The following is a 23252-nucleotide window of genomic DNA, read 5'->3' as shown; positions in this document are numbered from 1 at the left end:
TGAACGGATTACCATAAAACTCGGTGGAAGGACGTAGTACGAGTCAGGAATCCAATTACATTTTGGGGCGGATCCATGAAAATGTGAGACGCAGCATTTTTCAACATTGATGATTTCCCTGAGAATTTATTGATGTTGATTAAATCATCAGGCATGTTTAGGGGGCTGGTATAAGTGTGCGCAATTTGTTTCAAATATAAACAAAAATCTTTATCTAGTGAATTTAAATGTGGTTTAATTATGGGAAGACGGGTCTTTAGAGGTTTACAGGTCTATTGAGTGCTATTCTAGTTTGTTGGTATTACCACTACTCGCGAAGACAATGTTGGAGTGGGGCGTGCAGATCCAAAAACTCATCTAACGTCCGACTCCTAAGATCCTCTTTGAAGTCTGAGGTTCCTTCTGATGGTAGGAATCAGATCAAGGATAAAACATTTGGATTACACAGCCTTTATTAAAACTTAACATTTCATAATTAATTTTAACACTATTGTGATTTCTACTTTTCTCTTCATACTACATTTCGATTAGTGCTATATATATATATATATATGCTTTTACATTATTTTGATTTCCCTTTTATAATCCAGTTTCAGTCAGGAGTACATACTGTATACATACACAGATGCAACATTGACATTATTGTGTGATCTATGCTCTGCAGAACACCTTGGATAATAACTGTATACGCATTTATTAGCCTGTGCTAAAGAACCACATGAACAAGCACATTAAAGAAATAAGGAAATTAGACACAGGGCAATGAATGAGCTACTGAAATCAAAGTGCAACTGTTGGAGTATTAAGTCAACGAAGAGTATCTAACCACTGGTTAATAAATCTAGTATAAAAGTGCTCCTAAGAGTTGGGACGGGGTTATGGAGTACTCATGTTCACGTTTGCAATCATTCATATTTTTCCGGCACATAACACATCAGCAGTCAGTACCTTGACATAGTAAGCAGCATAGTATTCCATCTTTGTCCAAATACAACTTTTATAAAAACAGGTACCTAAAGTGAGAAGAATATGTAGTAATTTTTGTAAAAGATGATTTCAGAAATTAAAGAAGTGGGTTATACATTTCAAAGTGGCACTAACAGAGTTCCTCCTCTTTCACCGCCTGGTCACATCTGGTTGGTCACACTGCACAGCGCTGTGGACTGACTGAGGCACAGCGGGCGGTCACTGACTGTGTTGGACTCGGTCATGGCGGCTGGTGTGTTGGAAGGGAGTGGACCAACCCCCCCTGATGCCTGGCTCCCCCATGGCCTCCACTCAGGCCTGGCCCTCTGGTTCTGCGGGCTGTGGCTGGTGCTTCCGGCTGCAGCCCGCTTCCCCTCGTACGCTCCCCCTGACAGTCCATTCATCACAGTAGAGACGGACGTCTGATCCAGGTGCTCAGCTGAGACCAGAGGCTGCCGGTCCTCCTCCTCAGAGATGGCAAACACCGGCACGCTGACGTGATCACCCTCGCCTGGGAAATCACGCCTGTTTATGGCCTGGCCGCCTTCCATCTGACACTGGGGGGAGGAAGATGATCCGGAGCTGGGCTCTGAGGGTGATCCCTGGGACTGAGGAGCCCCAGGGGCCTTCACCGGGTCTGCTGCACCAGAGAGGAGGCCGAAGCACGGGCCGGGGAAGCGTGAGCGCCGCAGGTTGCTGGTGGAGCTGAGACGCCGCTGCCGCTGGGCAGACTGTGTCATCGGGTAGGAGGCATTGCTGATGGATGAGTCAGAGATGGTGCTCGTGTCTACCTTGTGGTCCAAGTGAATGTCGGAGAAGACCTTCCTGCTGTCTTCTCCCCTGCAGTCGGCTGTCAAACTGGATGGATTCTGAAATGATAACCGTTTATCAGCTGCAGTTTTTCACAATTGATATTGATTGTCACAGAAGGAAGAGCACATGTGTAATAAGAGGAATTGGGGCTTCCTTGCATTGAATTTTCTCAATAAGCCAATAATACCAGTGTTTGTCAATTATGTAAAACCTCAACTTTCTACATTGCAATTATGAGATCATTAGGTCAAGCAAATAGTTCTAACAAGTTGTCATTAAAGTCTCTGGGTATGAAAACAGCAAAGCTTCTAGTACTGACGCTGTCCACGAGCTTGGTGAAGGGACTGGTGGAGTTCCAGCTGCACCACTTCTTATGCAGCTGTGGCAGCGGAGGGAGGAAGTCCTGGAACGTGCGTACGCTCCAGGCTCTCGGCCTGGCACAGCCATTGCCACCGTCCCTGGCAGGACTGGCACTAGTGGGTGAGGTGGTGGAGTCTAGCGAGGGCCAATCACCTGCAGGGCTGGGACCAGTGTCACTGTGTCGCAGAAACCTCTCCCGCTGCTAAGAGACACAGAATACATGGAAATTAGAACTAATATGAGACCCCTTATGGAGTGGGCACTAATAGAGGGTTGTTGTTGCTGTTGTGGGTTTCGTTTTTGAAAAAATGTCAAAAACTCATAGATATTAGTTCCTTACATGTGCCTGATTTATTTCTTTAAAGATCTAGAAATTATATCTTGAGAAAACGTTAAATAAGTGAAAAAACTTGTCTTGGAACGGCACCAGGAGTTAATGAGTTCTTCCCTGACCCATGCCACATCCGTCCACCAAGTCTTGTGTAAATCTGTTAAGTTGTTTTAGTGTAATCTTGTTCACAAACAAATGAACAGGGGTGAAAACATCACCTCCTTGGTGAAGGTAATTAAGACGACAACACATTTGTAGTGCACATATCAGTGTGAATAATGCACAAGCACTCCACTGCAGCAACGAGGGTCAATGAGGCTTCTTGTTTGGGTCAAACACGCGTCCATCTTTGGTCCAGAGCAGAGATGGAAAAGCTGGACTCAGATTGTAACAATGGCACTGAAATATCTCACTGTGAAAACAGACAGATGGGTGATTCTGTCAGGCAACAGGAGACTGAGTGAGTTTAGTTGTCAAGTCAAGAGACAAAAGCTTTGAGAAACGACAGAAATTGATTATATAAGTGTTGGTTGTTTCTTAACATGTAAATGAAGCTGCCGTCGATTAGAGTCCCAACTCCCCTTAGAGCAACAAACCTGTCTTCAGCGCGGGGACATGGGGAACTGACAGGCTGCCAATCTGCACCTGCTCCACTGCCGCCCCGCACCTGAATGCCTGCCTACAGATTGTGTTGTGTTCTTCATTAATGGATTAACAAGAAGGAACTGTGCTGATTAGCTTGGCGCGCTCAGTCGAGCAGCCAGCCAGCCGAGCATGTGTGGCTCACGTACAAATCTCAGGCGTCATTTATTAAGTATATTAAAGCTGTCAAGGGAAAAGCGGCCCGGCTTTGGAACCGTTTCAGCCGTATTTTGAATGTTGTGTATGCTCAACACTTAACATATGAGGAGAACAACAAACGATTAAGCAAGAGGACATTTTGCTGTGCTGAGATTCACATTTGCTTGTGAAACCCGGAGGTTAGTTGTGATCGACAGGTGAGATGAGCGAAGGCCACTTTATCCTTCCTGATCGGTCAGCTGCTGTTGACCAGGGGAGGAGGAGGAAGGTTTTAGGGGTTGCACCCATCAGACACAGAGCGAGTCCAGATAATCCCTCCCAAAGAGTCACTAGCAGCTAGCTTTGTCTAGACAAGAATTAGCTCGGGGTTTAAATGAAATGTTCTTTTGGTCACTAAAGCCCCACAAACACAATGGCAACATTAAGGATTGACAAATGAGGTGAAAAATCAGCCACCCAACATGGGCGCTTGCAAACCGCGGCTCCAAAGATGGAGTGTGAAATCCATCTGTGGTCCATGGAGAATCTCGACATAGAAAATAACTTAACAGATGAATTAAATCTCTATAAATTTCAGACATCAAGGAGTTCCCTCGATCTTAGCATCTTAAGTCTTCTCATTGCTTTACAGCTTTCGTTCAAGTGGTCCTTTCAACTCAAGTGTTTTTCAATTGGGCTTAATGCACATATAAATACAGTACTTGAGGATGTGTGATGTGAATATACCATGCTAACCTAGAAAGTTAACCTGGCAATTACAATGAGAAGATGCATTTGGCCATTTTCTAGGACCTCTGCCACTGCTAGCCCATTTAACATTCTAAAACGTTATTTACGTGGATGTCTGCATTGAGGACACACACAGGCAGACCACACACTGTGTGCCAAAGCGTGCATGACACACACCGATACACAAACACACACACAATCGGAGCTGGGAATCTGGCCCTGTTGATAATACTCCATTAGCCTAGGCTGCAGAAAAGCTTGCCAGTCCTTCAAAAAGCTGCCAGAGCTGTTTTATGCCAACTCTTATTCCAAGAGAATACAAAAGAGAGCAGAGAAAAAAAAAACTTTGCTTCTTCTTCAGTGTTCCTCCCATCTTTTAATTATCCTCTTTTCTCATTAATGTCCTCATAGCTGCAGCGTTACACTGTACCACGCGTACGCCAATACAAATGGTGTCAGTCTTATTAGGAACACTGCGTCGATTCAGAGCAATGAATGCCCTGTCACCTCTGATGCTCATTGGTTCAGGGGTCATCTCCCCAGGGTGAGGGGATCACCCACAGAGTTTGGACTTGAGATGAAACAGACAATTTCCCTGTCCACTGTGAAGCGTCAGGAATACTGTTGTGTTAAAGCTTTTTACCAACTGACCTGGAGTGAGGAGACTAGACTAAGACTCGCAGGCTGTAGTTATGCTCACAGCTCTGTGAGCTACAGCACATTGAGCTTAATGCCAACATCTGCATGCTACCATGCTCACATTGAAAATGCTGTTTAGCACTAACATTAGTGGGATCAACATTTTTAATTTGTTACAAAATACGAAAATGCAAATTTGCACATAAGGTCAGGAGTTATTTTCAAGTTGTCATCCGAAACCAAAGTAAAAACCAGTGGAAAATACAATGTGGTGCTATTTAAAAATGTAAGGGTTACCAACTGTTTATTTACAGTCTATGGTTACCAGTCATTAGGATACATCATCTGAGAACCATGGATGTCTGGTCCTGATATTGTCCTAATGAATGAAGTAGATCTTTTCAAATTAATAAGTGAAATTGTTGACCTGCTGGTGGTGCTACAGTCGTTACGTTAATCCACAGACAATTGTGAATGTACAAAATTACACATTAATCCAATCGATAAATTTTTAGATATTTCTGTCTGAATCAACCGACCAACACAGGGAGCATCCATAGGGCCATGCAGGTCTGTGCATGGAGTATAATTCATCTGCATTTGTTAAAAAAATGTCACTTTAGGGGGGTTTACCCAGTTTTCTTAGTTGTTTACTGACGCAAATGTTGATGGGTGTGATCTTACTGTTCTACAGCCAATACTGTCTAAATACTATTAATGTTGCCTTCAGGCAGGTTTTTATGCCAACTCAGTGAAAGGCACGAAACTGGTTCTTACCGTGTGAGGTGAGAAGGGGAGCCTGCTTGGGCTGGGGGCTGAAGATACAATGAAAACCTCATCGGCACCAAGGTCGAGTTCAGTCAACCCGCTGCAGGAAAGGTCCACCTCTGCATTCTGGGAAATCTCGATGGAAGCACTGACTAAAGAACAGAAAAACTATTAAACAAGATATATATTGAAAACATTACTGTCAAAGCTATTTTTAATGGATTTATTGGACTGTATCGTTGATTGTTAAAAAGTTGGAGATCAGAGCTTTCAGTAAAAGCTGCATTTCCCCAGTCTGGTAAGAGTGTAACTTTGCGTGGATTCAAATTTTGTACATTATCATAGACTTCCCCATTAATTTCATATGGCATACTGCTTTGAGTAAGGGCTGCAAGCTGCTCAGAAACAAGCAGTGGAGCTGATGATCTTGTAGAGCCAAGTATAAGTGGTTCAGTGAAACAACATGCAGAGTTGAATCATCTCAGCTCCTTCCCTTTTTGTGGACTGTATGTTTTGGAGTAAACTCCTGACACCGTGACTCGGGCACACAGAGAGGGGGCTGTGTTCTCCTGTTGTTCAAACTACTCCCAGGCTGCTTTGTGGGTTAAATGCCACAACCCACAAATCTCTCAGCCTGAGTTCAGTCCCACTGAGGGAGAGAGAATGAGAGAGAGAGAGGTGGGAGGGGGGGCTTTGGATTGTTCCAGGATCAAGGCTGTGTGCTACTCTAATGCAATTTTCCTTTCAATTGACAACCCTACAGACCCACCCTGAGCCCTAAGATTCTTTTTCATTTAAACTAATAACCTGAGAGAAAATTGATTCAACCTAAAAACCAGTTTGTGTTAAACTCTGTGTTGGATCAATCTTTACTTGGAAAACTCCTGTACGACTGTTTTTTGTATTTGAAAATCTTGTGGTTATTTGCTTGGAATAAAAAAATGAAATAAAAAAAAGAGAGGGTTAGGATGAGCAGAGAAAACCAGCAAAATGAAAACTAAAAATAAGGTCACCTCCTCAAAAACAGCACAGGAATTGAGGAACATCCCTCAAACCCCAGGCAACAATTTCTAAATGAGTGCACTAAAACTTAACAGAGCTTTGCCTCGCCAGGAAACTAATTAATGGCAGATTTATATTCCTGAAGGTATTATTATCATTCCTGAAAGGGTCAATATAAATCAAAATGATTGACATCCACAGTAATGGGCTGTGGGGCTTTGTGCTCGCTGCACTGCCTCTTAGGGAATGCTTATCATGCACATAAATAACCACACTATGGATTTGGGTAATTTAGCAAACACTGTACAGAAACATTTACATTTATAGCTTTGGAATAACATTTGTCTGTGCCTGTGCCAGTGCCAGTGTGTGTGTCCCCCTCACCTGTGTGTGGCGGGCTGTCGTTGTTGTTGCCCTGGTCTGTGGTCGTCCCCAGGTTGGTCTGATTCTCAGCCATCAGTTGCAGCTCACTGACCTCAGCCCCTGTGGTATGGACGCCCTCTGGCACCTGCAACACAGCACGGTGCCACTCACCTTATCCACCTTTCAAATCACACATATCGTCTTTTGAGTTCACTCGGAAGTAATACTAATGCAGGCAGGTGTTGAATTAACTTTATAACCATGTTGGAGGCTAACAGAACGCCCCCAACAGTCACAATTTTTTTTTATTCTATTTTCATTTTATGTAGGGTGAACATTTTGTATAAATCGGAATCGCAATTTTTTTTTTTTCGCATTTGACGATTGTACATAAGTATTTACATGATTAAATACTAGTATAGCTGTGAATCAGGCTTTTTTTGTTTTGAACCAAACTATTTCTACAAAAGCATATATCATTTTTTCATTTTCAAACTACTTCAAACAAACCTGATGCTGACCCAAGTGACATCACTTGAAGCTCTTCACACAGCTTCCTCTGTAGCCATAAAGGCTTTGTACAACTTATTTCACTTATACAGTATCACTCCCAAAGACCTAAGTGTGCAACATTTTTGAGATTCCCCTTAAAATAAACGTTTTTCTTGTTGAATCAATCCATTAATACATTATAAATATCAATATCATTAATATACAGACTTGAGATGTAATATATATATATATATATCTATAAAATATGTATCCTCGGTCTGAGAGCGTCGTTGAAGTTAATGTCAAGGTTTTGAATAACAGCAGGTTATGTTCATGTTCATGTAATGATTTCACGACGGAAATTCTTGTATCTAATATGCAAAGAAAGACCCCCCCCCTGCCCCTCCCTGTGTCATCATCATGTAGCGCTTCCTTTGTTTTACACTTGTGTGACCCGAAGTGAACCTGAGGTGGTGCGGCTCTGTGGGGAGTGAAGAGGCGGTGCTACAGCAGCGGACAATGTTTGCTTGAGCAGCAAACTATATTAAAAAGAAATGTCCAGTGATCACAGCTAAAGCCCTGTGTTCAGAGGAATGTCTGACTGACAAATAAAGACATACGGAGAAGAGGACAGGTAGGGGAGGAGAGGGAGTGACATGTAGAGATGACACAGAGTGAGAGAGATGGGAGGAATGGGTGAACGGCAGCAGCGTCTGTACCTCGGAGTTGCTGGACGCGCAGGAGCTGGCTCTTTTCGGACACAGTTTGGGTCTGGAAAACATGAAACACCGCAGCAATTCAGTTTATAATTGCACACATATCTGATAGTCAGCTTTTATGAATGTCCTCAAAATGCATCCCCCTTTTTGGCAGCATGCTGGACAGTTTAACCAGAAATGTAAAATGGAACACTGTCCAATACGACTGTACTGAAGTGGGATCTTTCTGACAGTAACCACCTCACCCAGTTCATAATAGCTCCAGCATACCTGTGGCTATTTCCCCCCTCAATAGTTGCTCTATTGTGGTGTTGAATGATGGCGCAAGATGCATTCACACACACGCCACAGCTCCAGCAGTTCACACAGTGGTTGTTACTGGATGTCATTGCTATGCATTGTTTTTTCCTGTGGGGAAGCACTGCTGTCATTTCTTTGCCCCTAAGAGAAAATGTGGACCATAATTCACTTACAACACTGTGTCTAAAGGAGCAAAAAGTGATATATAGAGTCACTTTTCTTGGGGGGGAAATTGATATTAGATTATTTTACAATTGAGGATATAAAACCAATTTACCTACTTCATGGTGGCAGTTAGGGTTAAAAATATAATACTCTATCTGTGTGTCCATGCCTTCTGCCCTGTTCTTAAGTCCATATGAACCAGTGAACCATGCAGAAATACTTGAGCAAGTACCCACTTATTAAAAATTACTGTTACAGCTGAATGAGTTCATTACCAGCCACCGCTCGACTGACGGCAACCCCCACTGTGACTCTCATCCACCTTTGGCCATTTTCTGACCAGCGGGGACCTCGGGAGTTAATCTCACTGCTGCTTTAAACCTGCAGGATCTCGCCTACAGCTCTCTTTTTCCGATGATTTCTGTGAACTCGTTTAAATTAATAGGGAAAAACTTCTCAGGCTGCTCATTTATTTCATGGTAGCGCATTTCCTGGCTTCCGAATGACTCGTGTTGTTGTTCTTGCTACTTACACTTTCATTTTATTGAACACGTGTTTACAATTTCCCCGTCATTAAGAGTGAGACCCTGTGGTGTCATGACAGAGACACTGAACAGAAATGCACACGTTTCGTGTTAAAGCCGAGTGCTTCTCACAGAAAGCTAAATATTTAGATTAGGAGGGTTTAGAATTTTGTCTGCAAATGTAAACCTTCCTGGATCCAGGACCATATGGATCAGTTGGGTAAAGCTCGTAAGAACAGATAGTATTACAAACCTCCGAAGTTAACCCCTCAGTTTCTGTTCATTGTCCCCTTTGATGAAAGAGGGAACCGCTTGTAAATTACACCTTTTGATTGTATGACAATGCTATCGGTATAAAACGCACACTGAGTTTTATTTCTCCTTGTTGTCCCTTTCCCCCCCCCCATTTCTCCACCCATTCACTTTCTTGCAGCCTCTTGTGTGCAAGAATTAAAGCCAGGTGCTCTACCTTGAATGCCCCGTTGTGTACGGTGAGAAGGCTCTACATCAAGGAAGCCGCACAGTTGCAGCCAAACCCAGCTAATCACAGAGGGTCACCACATCAGGGACTAAGGCTTCCAGCTGAGTCAACATAACAATGGAGAGACTGCGTATGTTCCGACTGTGTGTGTGTGTGTGTGTGTGTGTGTGTGTGTGTGTGTGTGTGTGTGTGTGTGTGTGTGTGTGTGTGTGTGTGTGTTGCATTTAGGTAACTGACGCACCAGCCCATTTTCATTGAGGAGAATTCAAAGATAAGACCTGTGAATTAGGATATTAGATTTATCTGAGAAAAACAGATCCGGAGCATTTTAACAAGACGAAGAGTTTGCAGCGGCTCTCTGAGGCGGTGATTTGCCACAGTCGTGCTTCAAGCTAAATGCTGACATGCTCAAAGTGGTTCTCATGGTTTTTTCCCCCACCAAAGGTGGATGAAAAGCCCACCCCTACTCTGCCTCTGATTGGCTAGTGCCCATTGCCTTCATTGTTTGGGTTCAATGACTGTAGAGGTGAATTTGGGTAATCTGGGACATTGGGTTATGTGGGACACATAAGCTTCACTCTGTTTATTTCCTGTTCAAACTGATTCTGGTCCACAGGACTATTACTATAGGTTAGCATGGACATCATGTGACTGAAATCACATGACTTCATGGGGGTGATGTCACAGAAAGGGGCCGGGCAAATGTAACATTAATGTTAAGGACAAAAATAATACAATGCTTCTAATTGTAATCAAATTAAGTGTGTGATGTATTCAAGCAAAATAATACACCTTGAGTTTTTTTTAAATGGTTATAATTTTTTGTAACATTTTTTAGTTGTCCCACTTTATCAAATCTGATAATAATGTGGGACAGTCTGAGACAGACATTTAAGTTCTCTATGTGGGAGATATGCATTTACTAAACTAAAACAATTTAGCATATGGTCTGCAGGTGTCAGACAGGAGTTAATGGTAGACACAGTCGGTCCCTGTCTGTTTAAACTGGTTAGCTAACTATCATATTATCAGTTAGCTCTCTCTGACAGGGATTGAGTCAAAAAACACAGAAAAGTGTCTTTCCTGTGGTCTGCAGCCATTTCACCAAACATGTGGAGAAGACAATGGGCTGATTGATGATTGTAGTCTCTCACCTGCAAGGACTGTTTTTTCCCTGAGGAGCCCCAATAGAATGGTGAATTACTGAAGGAATAATCTGTTATTGATATTTTTTCCTGCTGTTCATTGAATTTGAATAATAATAAAAACAAATGCAATACACCTTTAATTAAATGTTTTAAATGAATATTGTATTTTCTTAATTTAAGAGAGTTCATACCAGCCGGATTCATGTGTACATTTTTAAGTTTTATTTAGATAATAGACAAATATGTGGTGATATGTCATGATTAACAGCTGATATTGACAAATTGCAAATTTAAGCACTACAGCAAACCCTGTTTCTGGGATATTTTGGCTTCATTATTGCACAGTGGGAGGATGTGGAGAGGCATCAGCCATCTTTATATACAGGCACTGGTTGTGTAGATCAAATTTAGATTTACTCATTACATTCTAGTGGTCAAAAGTCCAAAGGTACTGTCACTATGAACTAATGTCTTTCCCTTTCCCTCGAGAATTTGACATCTCAGGAATATTTTTTGGGAATTTCTCTAATATCTAACCCTAACCCTCAAGGATGAGTGGAATATATTTTAGTGGCCTAAGTGTGACATCATGTCTGTTTCATTCTTATGAACACAATACATCAGTAACTACATACTATATATATATATCTGGCAAAAACATTCATTTGGAATCATGAATGATCATGTTAGAATTTGGTAGTCGAATGATGCAGTCACTGCGAGCTAACTAGACATGTTTCTGGCCATACTTCAAGAATTCATATGATGCTAATTATTTTTTAAATACAGTTCACAAAACTAATCAGGAAATATCTTCCAGTGAACAGGAATTTTTTTAAGTAGTGGTCATCAAGGAGATGCTGAAAATGTTCCCAGGAGAAGGAGAAAATAAACTACTGGTGGGAATATGTGAAAGATCATTAAATAATGATTATGGCTTGTCAGCTGGAATCTTTGAAGACTCCTCCCAGTTTTCGTCTTCATCATCTGAGAGTTTTACAAACACACATAGGCAACAGCATCAACTTGCTGGTGGCAATAGAGGATAAGTCGGACAACAATCTAAGTCACTAGGATTTGTTTGTAAAAAAAAAATGTTTTTTTTAAATGCTCATAAATGAGCATAACATAGTATGTGTTGATATTCATGATCAACACATGGTGGCTGATTTCTGGCTTTTAAAATTACTTTCAAGTTTGTACTATTTTCTGGAGAAAATACCAACCAGGCAGCACAATTCCAGAGACATCATAGTGTTGTTGCTATTCATTAAGGGCTGATAGAAGTCAATCAAAAACTATTGAATTAAACTGGCTTTGATACAGTCTCGCTGTGTTATTTTGTGAATTCTTTGCTTTCCTAATAAAGTTAATGGACTTCTGTTACCTGAAAATGATGCAGAGGGCACTTGTAAGTATCAGAGCGAAGAAGGCAGCTCCGCTCACAGCAGCCAGCAGAGAGTCTACCTTGCTGGCTGTAGGAGCAGAGGCACGGAGGTCCCCTCCTGGCTCAGTCAGGTTGTGGTACTGGAAGAGCAGAGCAAAGCCACGGCCCCAGTGTGTTGTAGTGATAAGCTCCATGATGACCTCCACCATCTCCTGGTTGGAGCCGAAAACCAGCTGGTTGCTGGGAGGGCGGTTGGACCCACAGAACCTGGACGAAAAGGTGATGAGGTCTGAGATGTAGAGGACATCATGAGGGCAGGCGTCAAGCACTGACTGCTGCGTTTCAGGACTCACAGCTGGAGTGTCAGTGGTGTGTGGTGAGGCAAGGGTGGTCTCCTCCACAACTGTGCTTGGGTTAGAACTTGGGTTGGGGTCTCCCCTAAGGTGAGACAAGGAAGCGGAGTTAACGATCTTGTCTCTTGAAGGCACAGCCCCAGGTAAGAGGAGAGAGGAAGGAGGTGCTGAAGATAAGCCAGAGGAGGCATCTGCAGATCTTTTGGCAGAATTTGAGACTTTGGTAATTTCCATCTTTGTGGACTGTTCCTGGACCACTACTTGCTTGTCCTCGCTATCTTGGGAGGACTGTTGAGTCTTTGTGACATCTCCTTCACTCTGAAGCAAAGGATCTTTAGCTGGCGATGAAGTTTCATATACCGCAAAGCTGCCAGGGGTGACACTCGCCTCTTCATCTGCTTCTTCCTCTTCAAAATTAGAGAAGGCTGAGTATTGTGCTGCAGAGTCATGGCTCTCAAACACATCAAAGTCAAATATTTCCAGGATAAGCTGGTAATCAACAGGTACAATGAAGAGCCACACACAGTGTGTCCCAGAGGAGTAGTTGTAGGGGAAGCCAGGAGACAGAATGAGGCCTTGGACGTCCACCACATCCACCTTGGCACCACAGTCAAAGTACACCTGCAAAGTGAATTATAATAAGTCAGTTGTGTCACAAATCTAAAGCTGCTTTTAAGACATAATTTCCACTAAGCATCGTACATTCTTGTATATCAGTCGTTTAATGACACCCTTTCTCAGAGTGACAATTAACATGACTCACACAGCTCAACAGGTTGAGCACAGGAAGCAGTGCCAAGGTGAGGGCTTTTGATTCACATAGGTGCCACCCAAGCTAGTATTCAGGTTATTCTTTGGCATTATGTCTAATAGTGTTCTGTTGGTATCATATTGCACTCTCCCTTAATTCAGAGACCAGTCAGATAATGGTCACTACGTCAAGAACTTTCTGTTACAAAAGTACCAACAACCATGGTAACTATCAGCAAATATCAGCAAACCCAACTCGACATAAACCGGCTTGCAACTGAACTGTTCAACCCTGCTGTTCTGCCCTTATATCAAAGCCTGTGTTTTGCCTCTATTGCCTGCTTGGGTAACCCTCAGGAGGGTATTTCTTCAAACATGCTGGCAATAATTTTTCCCAGGTGTGCAGGGATGTTAGGGGGACTTAGGCCCTAAGCAGCGGCAGATGTGTGGCTCGGTCAGGGAGCTGGGGACCAGACCTTTGTAGGGGGCCTGCGTGTTTAGGAGCTTTCCTGTTGGCCTCAGTTCTTGACTGTGGGAATGACTGGCAGACTGGCAGACCCCCATGACAAACAGGTAACACACCAACACCCGCAGGCAACACTTGTTGTCTGGACTGGGTTTAAAGCATAGGAGATCACTTTGAGAATGCAATTTTGATGGGGGGGGTACAACGAAAGCTTAAGTCTGTGGAGCCGGACAGGCCCTCTGATTGCTCCATAGACCATCTATCCCCATATGAATACATTCATCAAAAGCCAGGTAGTATAATTTAAGTAGCCAAATCTACATAGAATTTACAATCATGACTGGAAGTGAGGAGCACTCGCTCTGACCTCAGGTCATCACAATCAAACCAAAAGTCCTCTCCATAGTGGATAGAGCTGACATTGTCACAGCCAGGCTTCAGCACATTACACAGACACGTGGGAGGGGAAGAAGGGCAGCAGGACCTGGGTAACTGAAGAAGTAATGTGTGCGTGTGTGTATGTGTCGTTGGGTGTTACACACATCGGTGTCATCAAATGAGTTATTTTGATCTCATAAGATCAAAGCGCATTCAAATTTACCAACTTCTCTCAAAAATGTTATATGATAAGATAATAACATGATGACCAATTTAAGTACATGTTTTGCAGAGTTTAACATCTCATCTATAACCTCAACAGTCCAGATTTTACGCTGTGATTCGGAAAGATGGCATTCCTTGTGCAAAACCTAGGAAGAAAGGCAACATGTGCAAGCAGTCAGGGGAACAAAATACTGGGTTTAAATGTTGGTTAAATTCCAGGTAAACATTAAATGCTTCTGTGCAGACAGCATTCTGAGAATAGGTTTGATGTTAGAACAAGCTGCTGAAAAATGTACCAAACACCACTGCACATGGACAAATCACAGAGTAACATGCACAGAGCTGAGGTGACAGATGTGGCTAATTTACAGTACCCAGTGTTTTCCATGCAACGACGTCCAGCCACAGAATCAACTCTAGCCACCACATTTAGTTCTTCTATTTCATTACTCTTTCAAATCCGTAAAAAGTTTGAGCTGTGTGATTCATTCAGCCTCATACTTGCACTCTCTCACTGTCTTAAAGTCGGTAATAGTCAGCCTCAGTCAGCAGAACCAAGAAAAAACTAAATCTGTAATGTTTTAACTCTCCCTGTCCGTCTTTCCACCTGCCCTCTCTGTGTAGGTTTTATTCAGGGCGTGCATTATATGCTACACTTGCACTGCCCACACACTTACTAGAAATTAATGTGCTCCAGCAAAGAATTACGTGGTTGACATTTGAACGGGCCAAATGCCATTCCTGTTCAGGAGAGGTTAGAGCGAATAAGCTGATTTGGGGTTTGCAGTGTTTGCGGCGAGGTTACGCAATGAGGGGAACCACTTCACAATATGGGGGCATAACAGGGGGAAGGGAAGGACAGTGTGTCCCCCTTTTAGGACAAAAATAACCAGCGGTGAATAGATGTATATTTATTCATCCTGGTGCTGGCCTTCCCTCATATATTTTGATCCTTTTTAACCCTAAAATGAACAAATCTCTTAAACTTTGAAAATGTAAAAACTAAAAAAATGTTGCAAATAATGCTCATCTATAAATCAATAGTGGTCTCCTGTGCGATGTGAATCCTGCATTTGATGAAAGAGAACTGTGTCACGGACAGAGACTGTGTCACCACTCCCACCGAGATGGGGCAGCCGGGAGGTCCCCTGTGGGATATGCATGCTAGACTACACATTAAAGGGCCCCAAAGTGCCACAGTGTCGAATGGAAATGGGACATTCTTATAATGCCTAACATCTCAGTTCTGTTACATCACAGGCCGCTCCACTGGCAGGCCGCTAATTATTTAAGGATGCCTTTTCTCATGGCGAAACAATTGGGCCTCAGCGCCATATTGGTGAGCCACTCCACAAAAGGGGGAAGGCAGATCATATTTTAATGAAGTGATGCTCATAAGTACAAAGCAAGTTGAAAGTTTACATAAGAGCCTGCTGGTTATTGTGCCCCAGTTGTGCCAGTGACAGGGGCTCCCCTGGACAGAAGTAGATCCACTGAGCACATAATTGTCTGAAATGACTTGTTCAGTGAAACATCAGACCAGCTCCTGTCATTACCAAGAGGCCCCTGACAAATGGTTTTGTTCTTTTGTTTTCACTTTGCATTAGTACATCCTTTAAAAAATGTGTTTCAATCACATTCCACGATTCATACGTCTGTCTAATTAGCACAGAGGCAACTTTACGTCTGCTGACTGATGTTGTGGAGCTGAGCTGTTTATACGTCACCATTATATTATATGTGCCATTATATAAGAGTATTGTTTGTCAGAACACTTTATTGTTACAGAAATTATTTTAATTGCACTCCACGTATTCTGGGTAGATATAAACCAAAAGAAAAATTTAACTTTTCTGTTTTCATTGCGTATTTGAGCATGGAATTAAAGCTCTAGAAACGTTTATTTGACAAAAGTAATGTGTGCAGTCTGACGTAAAGTTTCACACTAACATGGACATTTTAAAACCGCCCCAGCTGACGACAACCCTTTGAAAACTCTGCAACACGAGCAGGCTTCTACTGAAGTACCACACACACATACACACATGCACGCACGCACGCACTCCGCCTCCCATGCACAAACAGCTCAGGACTGGCTCATAAACAGGCAGGCGGGCCCCTAAAAAGGGGGCAGGAATCCTCACCAGCCCTGTTTACTGGAGAAGAAAAGTGACACTGCTTCACAGGCTAGCGCCCGGGCAGCGGCAGTCCACTCAGGATGCATTACAATCGCACTCTAATCTTTCAGATCAGGACCAATATCAACATCTAGTCTGAGGGCTTTGTGGTCATAGAATGTAGCCTGAGTCTAATTTCACAATTATCTATTTTTTATTTAACCAAGTAGTTTGGTTTGATTTCCAGTTTCAAAGACCTAACATTTAGAAACATTTAATAGAGAAAATCACGCGGCAAGACATTCATCCCTACAGCTTCATGATAAAAAGAGAATGCTGAAATCACTGGCATGAGGCAAAATTAATCACAAATCAAATAAAAGCTGGAGCTATTTGAGTTGAACTGGACTAGAAGTGTCACTTATTAAGTTAGAATAAACACAGGCTTCAGGGGGGGTCTTCTCAAAGTGCAGCAAACATAAGGAATTTCCCTGAGAGACACAAACATCTTACAAGGTAATGCAGTTAACACGGAGCTGCTCACACACAAGACCTCACACACTGTACAAAAGGACCGCTCAGGGTAAACAGAGTGCAGCAAAGATTAGTGACCTCCCCATGAGCTATACTGATCCGTTAGGACTGGGCTCTAAAACAATATCAATAAACGTTGCAATATAATTTTCATAAATAGCAATATAACAAAAATACAAAATTTATTGATATATTGATTGTGCATTTTCAAGCCCAGTGAAAAGATATAACACATAATTGATCTAAGACCTAAGACTCGTAAAATCAAGTGTTTTTCATTCGCTGCTCATAAAGAAGAGAAAATCCGTTGATCCATTATCGATAACGACTGATATTTAAAATTTTCCATTTGATATAATTTTTGGCCATATCACCCAGCCCGATGTTAAATCTGGTTAACATACACAGATTTCCTTTATACTGTATATATCAATCACAAAGACAGCTTTTCAGGTAAAAAAGCAACAGACTGGAACTCACTCTGTGCAAGATCATTGCAACATGAGTTTTTGTTTATCTACAGCCCCCTCCAAATGCACAGAAGCTCCTTAAGGTCACTCTCCACAGCTGGGAAAAGCCACTGATACTCGATTCCGGGCTCTATCACGTTATCTCCCCCTGTGATATCAACACCCCTCCTGGTGGGCTCACGTCAGTGGCTGCACGTTCGAGCCCGAGTGAGTTTACAAACAACTGGCGTGGCAGCGTGATTAAGCCCCGGCATGTCTAGGGTCTCACTTGTTGGCCACTGTTGGGCTGGCTCAGCACATTTCCGCCATCGTGCATCATGTGTGACTTATGAAAGGCCTCTTTGAGCCCAAGCATGTTTGATCTACATTTTATGTACAGAGCCATCATGGGAACCTCGGAGTTGCCCTACATGAAAACACGCAACACAGGAAATTATTACCACTTCGGTCCTCACACTCACACAGATATGTTAGTGGGTGGGCAAACTGCTCTTGCTTTCATGTTTGTGGTGTAAAAGCTATTAACATATTTCCTCTAAAAGAGATGCTGTTGCTGTGGTAGCTGCTAAAGCAGGCCTGTGGAATGACCTTATCTTCAGGGTGGTTTCAACCAGTTTGGTGAAATCATTTCCAGATTTTGGAATGTGGTCCAGTGAACGCATCCATGATAATTAGTCTTTGGGCAGCACCTCAATGAGAAGCCCTATCGTGTAGACTCGGATGCACTGTGCTGAGTAACTGCAATCAATCTAAATGGTCTGAATGGATACAATAACATTTCCAAGTGAACCACAGAATCAAAACTGCCAGATAAGCTAATCTTTTTTTAATATAAACTCAAGCAACACTGGTGACCTCTGTACAACAGTAGGTTGTGACAATTGTTGTCAAAGCAATAAAATCCCCTCTGTAAGGTAAACCCTGAAATGAAGTGACTTTGCTCTTTTCTTCACATGTCAGGTTTTTCATGTAAAGTTTTCATTAGTTTATTAGAATTGTGTATGAAAAGATAGTGTGATCTTTTAAAATAAAATTACTTCAAATAATCGTAATATACTGATATATCTGCAAAGACTGTACTATTCTGTCAACTATAGGCAATTAAACTGACTTTATTCTTTTAATTTGTTTCTTTGTTTCCAATCCAGAAACCTCAAAATCTTCTTTTCTAATTTTTTTTTCAACACAAGACACAACTACAAATAAATAGAGACAAACATAAGTGATAGTAAAATGCTAATTCACAATGCACAGAGCATGTATGCACTTTTTTGATTCGGTTAGAAAATATTTGCTTGAAAATATTGTCTGAAAGGGAAGGATTCTGGAAATATATTTTAAACCTTTCATGGTTTTAAACAAATCCATTAATAGTCTTTAAAAATTTTAAGCGGGGTAGTGTAATGTAATGTTAATGCCAGATAGGCACCAACCAGCAATGGCTAAAACATTTTCAGAATAAAAGGATTTTAGATCCTAGCTCGTAAATTGTGACTCAGCAAACCATCATCATCTAATATAGCAGGTGCTTTATATAATGTACTTTTTGTATTGGTCTGAACATGACGGAGCTGTAACAACTTCTAAGAGAAAAGTAAAACAAATGCAGCTATGCAGCTATTGAGCTTTTAGCTTTTCCAAAAAGTATTTCAAATTAATTTGTTTTATACTGAACAATCAACTGTATCTGCAGCACAGGAACACACTGCCTTCCCATCACAGCTCACAGACTTTGTGATATGTTTATCTGTTGACAGGCTCTGTGCATCTGTTGTGATATAACTCATGGGAGGAATGAGGGAGTTCACAGTTCCACGGGGTCCGACCCCTCGGTTCAATTAGAGATGAATGTCCCCTCTTTCCATCCCAAATAAAAACCTTGCGAAAGACGGAGCCGGGCAACAAAGCAGGGATCAAATGCACTTGTCCACAGCGCTGAATTGTGGACCAACAGACTTGGATGCCTCCCATTTTTTTCTGAGGGGGATAGAGTAAATTCCAAGCTTGTTTATGCTGTTCCAAAAATCAACTTAATACAAATGGGGAGCGGAGGACAAAGCCATCATTTACCGTGCCCCCTCAGGCAGATAATTGCAAAGATAGTGAGCACCCTATGCACACAGGAACTAAAGCTGGGGAGGCTGACAATTCAATATACCAAGGGCTTTTGTTGTCTAGCTCTAAGAACTGTGCTGAACTGTTGTTGTCCGCAAGCGGAAGAGGACAGCTCTTGACAGGTGGAAGCCACAGAGATTCTCCTGGCTGTCAACGCTTGTGTGCATGTCCCATTGCCAGCGGTAATCATTTTGTGTTATGACAGCAGCCACTGTTACACATGGGAAAATGAAGTCGCATCACACAAACTATGGGATCACTGAGAGGGTGACACAATTTCAAATCTGGGTACTTTATCTACAATGCCTGACAAATTTGGCAGGGGGGGGGGGGGGGGCAAATAAAATAGGAAGCATTCATCTCTTTCATTTTAACAAGTCCATCAGATTAAAGATTGTATATATAGAGTAAAGTGTATATTTTCTGAGCAGTGAGAGATCACAGTTCTTTTCTTCAAGTGCGAGTGTCAAGGCCCAGCCATGCCCCTGTCTGTGTAAACATGACTGTTCCAGGCTACTGGCAATGTGCATCAACAAGTCCCGTCATCCTCAGTCACGTGCAGTGTCTTTTTCTGGTTCAGGTATCCACATACACCAAACTACAGAATGACACCTCAAGTTATGACATCAGAACAACCTACAGGCTTCAACCAGAGACTCGTTGGCCTGGAAGGAGCTTTAGTAGAAGCCAAAACATGTCAAGCGTGAGTGACAGCCTATAACTGAAAGGAAAACACAACCCCTGACTGTTTTGTGTCACGTTGATTAGAGACATAAACTCTCGCTTGTGAACACCTTGCAACGCCAAGAGTCAGAGCTTGGGAATCTGCCTCAGTGAGTATGAGAAGAGCAACATAAGGTTAACACGCTCTCAATGTGGTTCTCATTTCTGCAGTTCGGACTCTGCATGCCATTCTCCAAGTCTGTGAAGTGCACAACATCAAAACATGCCTGTGCCATCAAAACATCCATCTGAAGGCCCCAGAGGATCAAATGTGCCACATTCCAAGTTTGTCCATTTTGAAATATTGCCCAAGACTTGCAGGGTTTTGTTGTGAATGGCAGAGGTGCACGAAAGTCAGTCGGTAAGACGCAAAGCAGACAGAAGTCTGGCAGTGGCTCCTGTTGCAGGGTTTTGTTTTTTTCAAGTTTTGAAAGTTTTTGGCTGATAAAAAACACGTGGAATATTCTAATAAAAGTCTAGAAGAAGTTTGAAACAGCATCTGAATCTACAGCAGTGTGCGGGGTATATGAGGCGGATGTGTCGGCTGAATGTTTTGTACACACACTGACTGCATGACAATTTCAACATCCTAGTAATTAAATACAGTTTAACAAATTCAGCGGCAGCAGCCACTCGCGCTTTGGGGAATGATGCGCTACGTGCCATCATGTTATCGACAAAAGTGATCGCAAAACCCAATGTAAAAAAGTGTACATTTTAAGATCATCGCCATCTACCACATTTCTCTCAGTTGAAATACTAGCCATGAGAGGAGTTTAGAAAAACAATGGTATTCCAGTGAGGTCGGCGCATATTTGACCAAACAAAATGCATTACAAGGATTTAAAACTCAACTTTAGGAAATTGTCTCACACTACGAAACGCTTCCCACTACAGTCTACTACGGTGCTTTTGGCAGCGCGACAACGTGGACAGAGCAGGCGAAGTAGATTTAAATTCAAAAGTAGTAGATACGAGTCTTGTGTTGTTGTTGAAAATATATGCCGAAGTAAACGTTGGTAGATAATTTTTCTTAAAATAACTTGCTTAGTGTCCATTGGGGTCATAATGTTTGCCGAGGAGCAAACAATAGTTCAATGACAGGATTTCCTATCGGAGTCCGGGGCTCGGTTCTCTCCAGTAAAGTGAGCACGGCTCCCACACACACACGCGCGCACTGTGCTGGAGGTAAAAGCTTGTGAATTATGGGACCAAATGCTCACTTACTTTCTGTGCAACGCTGCCCATGACGAAGAGTAGATACGTGGTGATGAAGACATGCGGCACGAGCGACGTGACACAAGTCATCTTCCTCCGGTCGTCCCGCACACTGTCCACACCCGCGGCCCCGCTTCCCTCTCATTCACCTGAAGTGTCGGGAGCGCGCTTCCATCGGGGTCATGGGCGAACTGGAGCTCAGGATCAGAACCGAGCTCCAAACTCTGCTGGTCTCCACCTCAGCCCAACCTATACATGCTTCTCTTCAAAGTGTCAACGTGTGTAAGATTTAGATGAAAAGGATCTATTGGCAGAAATTGATTATAAAACAATCCTAATAATGTTTTCAATTCTGTGTTTCATCTTAATTGTATAAATTATTGTTTTCTTTACTCTAGAATGGACACTTTATATTTAGATACTTTATATTTACATCGGGAGCAGCTCCTCTCTATGGAGGCCACCGTGTTATTCTTACATTAGTCCAAACTGGAAAAACCTTTTGAGTTTTTATGACAAATGAAGGCGACCACAGGTTCTGTCATAGTTGGAAGGGGAGTGTGAGGTGAGGGTTGTTCGGCTGCAATATGCAACTTCACCACTAGATGCTCATTAAATTATACACACTGAACCTTTAACACAACTAGACATAATAGACAGCAAAGACAGAAAAAAATATATATGTGTACGCCTTAAGAAAAGCTGAGCCATAAAAAATGAAAACATTGAATGACAACATTTCACAGTGGCTGGATTATTGGCGGTGTGGCCAAGGGGGTAGAGTGGGCGTTCTCCAACATGAAGGTTGCCAGTTCAAACCCCACTCTTCCCCATCTGCATGCTGAAGTGTCCTTGGCAAGATACTGAACCCCTAAGTGGCCCCTCATAAGATGTTGAGTGTACTAAAAACTAAAAAATTTAAGTATGTGCATTAAAACTTTTAATGCACATACATTTATATTTTGTTCAGAGCTTCATAAGAAATGTGCCTGTTTCTTGTTTGTTTGTTTAAAAAATATAAGGGTTTGGCCCAAGGTTTTGTGTGTGGGGGCGTCCATAGTTTTGAAACATCCTGTACCGGATTGATTTGATTTTTTAAATGTTTATTTGATAATCAAATGTTAATATGCAAGTTGTATAGTTCCGATTCCAAATCATTAACTTGATTGTGTGAGCTATTTCATTCTAGTGAAACCTTCCGGGATCCGAACAAGTGCATATATTTCATTCAGGACAGTAAATGTTCAAAGCATAGTTAGTGATGCCTTGATGGGGGAAAACACTCACTTCTAAATTGTACTGCTGTCTGTCACAGGAAGAATGTCTTCAGACCGAAGAAACTAAAGTTTCAGTTGAAGTTGGCACTAAATCCTCTTCATTAGAGGTTGCATTTAAAGTTTTATATACGATAGGTCGGCTTATTCCTCTGATGCAGAGTAAGAGCAATCATGACGGCACCAAATCTGCTAAATAGGATTTGAACAGAACTTAACCAGGTTAAATAAGGTTATTTTGATGTCGATCAACATAGTTCAAAGTGATTAAAATCTCACAGGGGAAGAATATACAAGTAAAAGGAGAGGGTATTAGAAGTTTAGGAGACATTCCTCTCAAAAAGATTCAGGCTAAATGTATTTCATTCAATTAGACGGTTTAAGATTGATTTCTGAAAAAAAAAAATGCAATTAAGATTAAAAAAAAGTGGCAAGTTCATTGGATTTTTTCAGCCCCCTGATTCTGTCCACTCCATCACTGTGTAATTCTTAATACTACCACTAAATGGCGCCAGAGTACAACAAATTGAAACCCCTCACTTTGCCTTTTGACAGTTCTTGTTTGTATTTCACCTTTGCATTAAAATTATCGTTTAACCCTTGACCTTATACTTGTTTTTGCATTATAAAGTTTATCTGTG

General features: G+C 42.1%; 1 protein-coding gene across 1 annotated transcript; it reads right to left on the bottom strand.

The window, feature by feature from the left end:
* Positions 1-1127: 1127 nt before the first annotated feature.
* Positions 1128-21475, bottom strand: si:dkey-112e17.1 (uncharacterized). The gene is made up of 7 exons (XM_053420278.1): positions 21347-21475; positions 11989-12962; positions 7984-8035; positions 6794-6917; positions 5417-5559; positions 2099-2341; positions 1128-1835 (listed from the first exon to the last, which is right to left on the bottom strand). Exons 1-7 carry the CDS (start codon positions 21425-21427, stop codon positions 1128-1130), a joined length of 2325 nt encoding a protein of 774 aa, XP_053276253.1. The 5' UTR covers positions 21428-21475.
* Positions 21476-23252: the final 1777 nt, after the last annotated feature.

Source organism: Pleuronectes platessa, chromosome 4 (assembly GCF_947347685.1).
Source record: "Pleuronectes platessa chromosome 4, fPlePla1.1, whole genome shotgun sequence".
Classification (NCBI taxonomy): domain Eukaryota; kingdom Metazoa; phylum Chordata; class Actinopteri; order Pleuronectiformes; family Pleuronectidae; genus Pleuronectes; species Pleuronectes platessa.
This window is presented reverse-complemented; position numbering and strand designations above follow the sequence as displayed.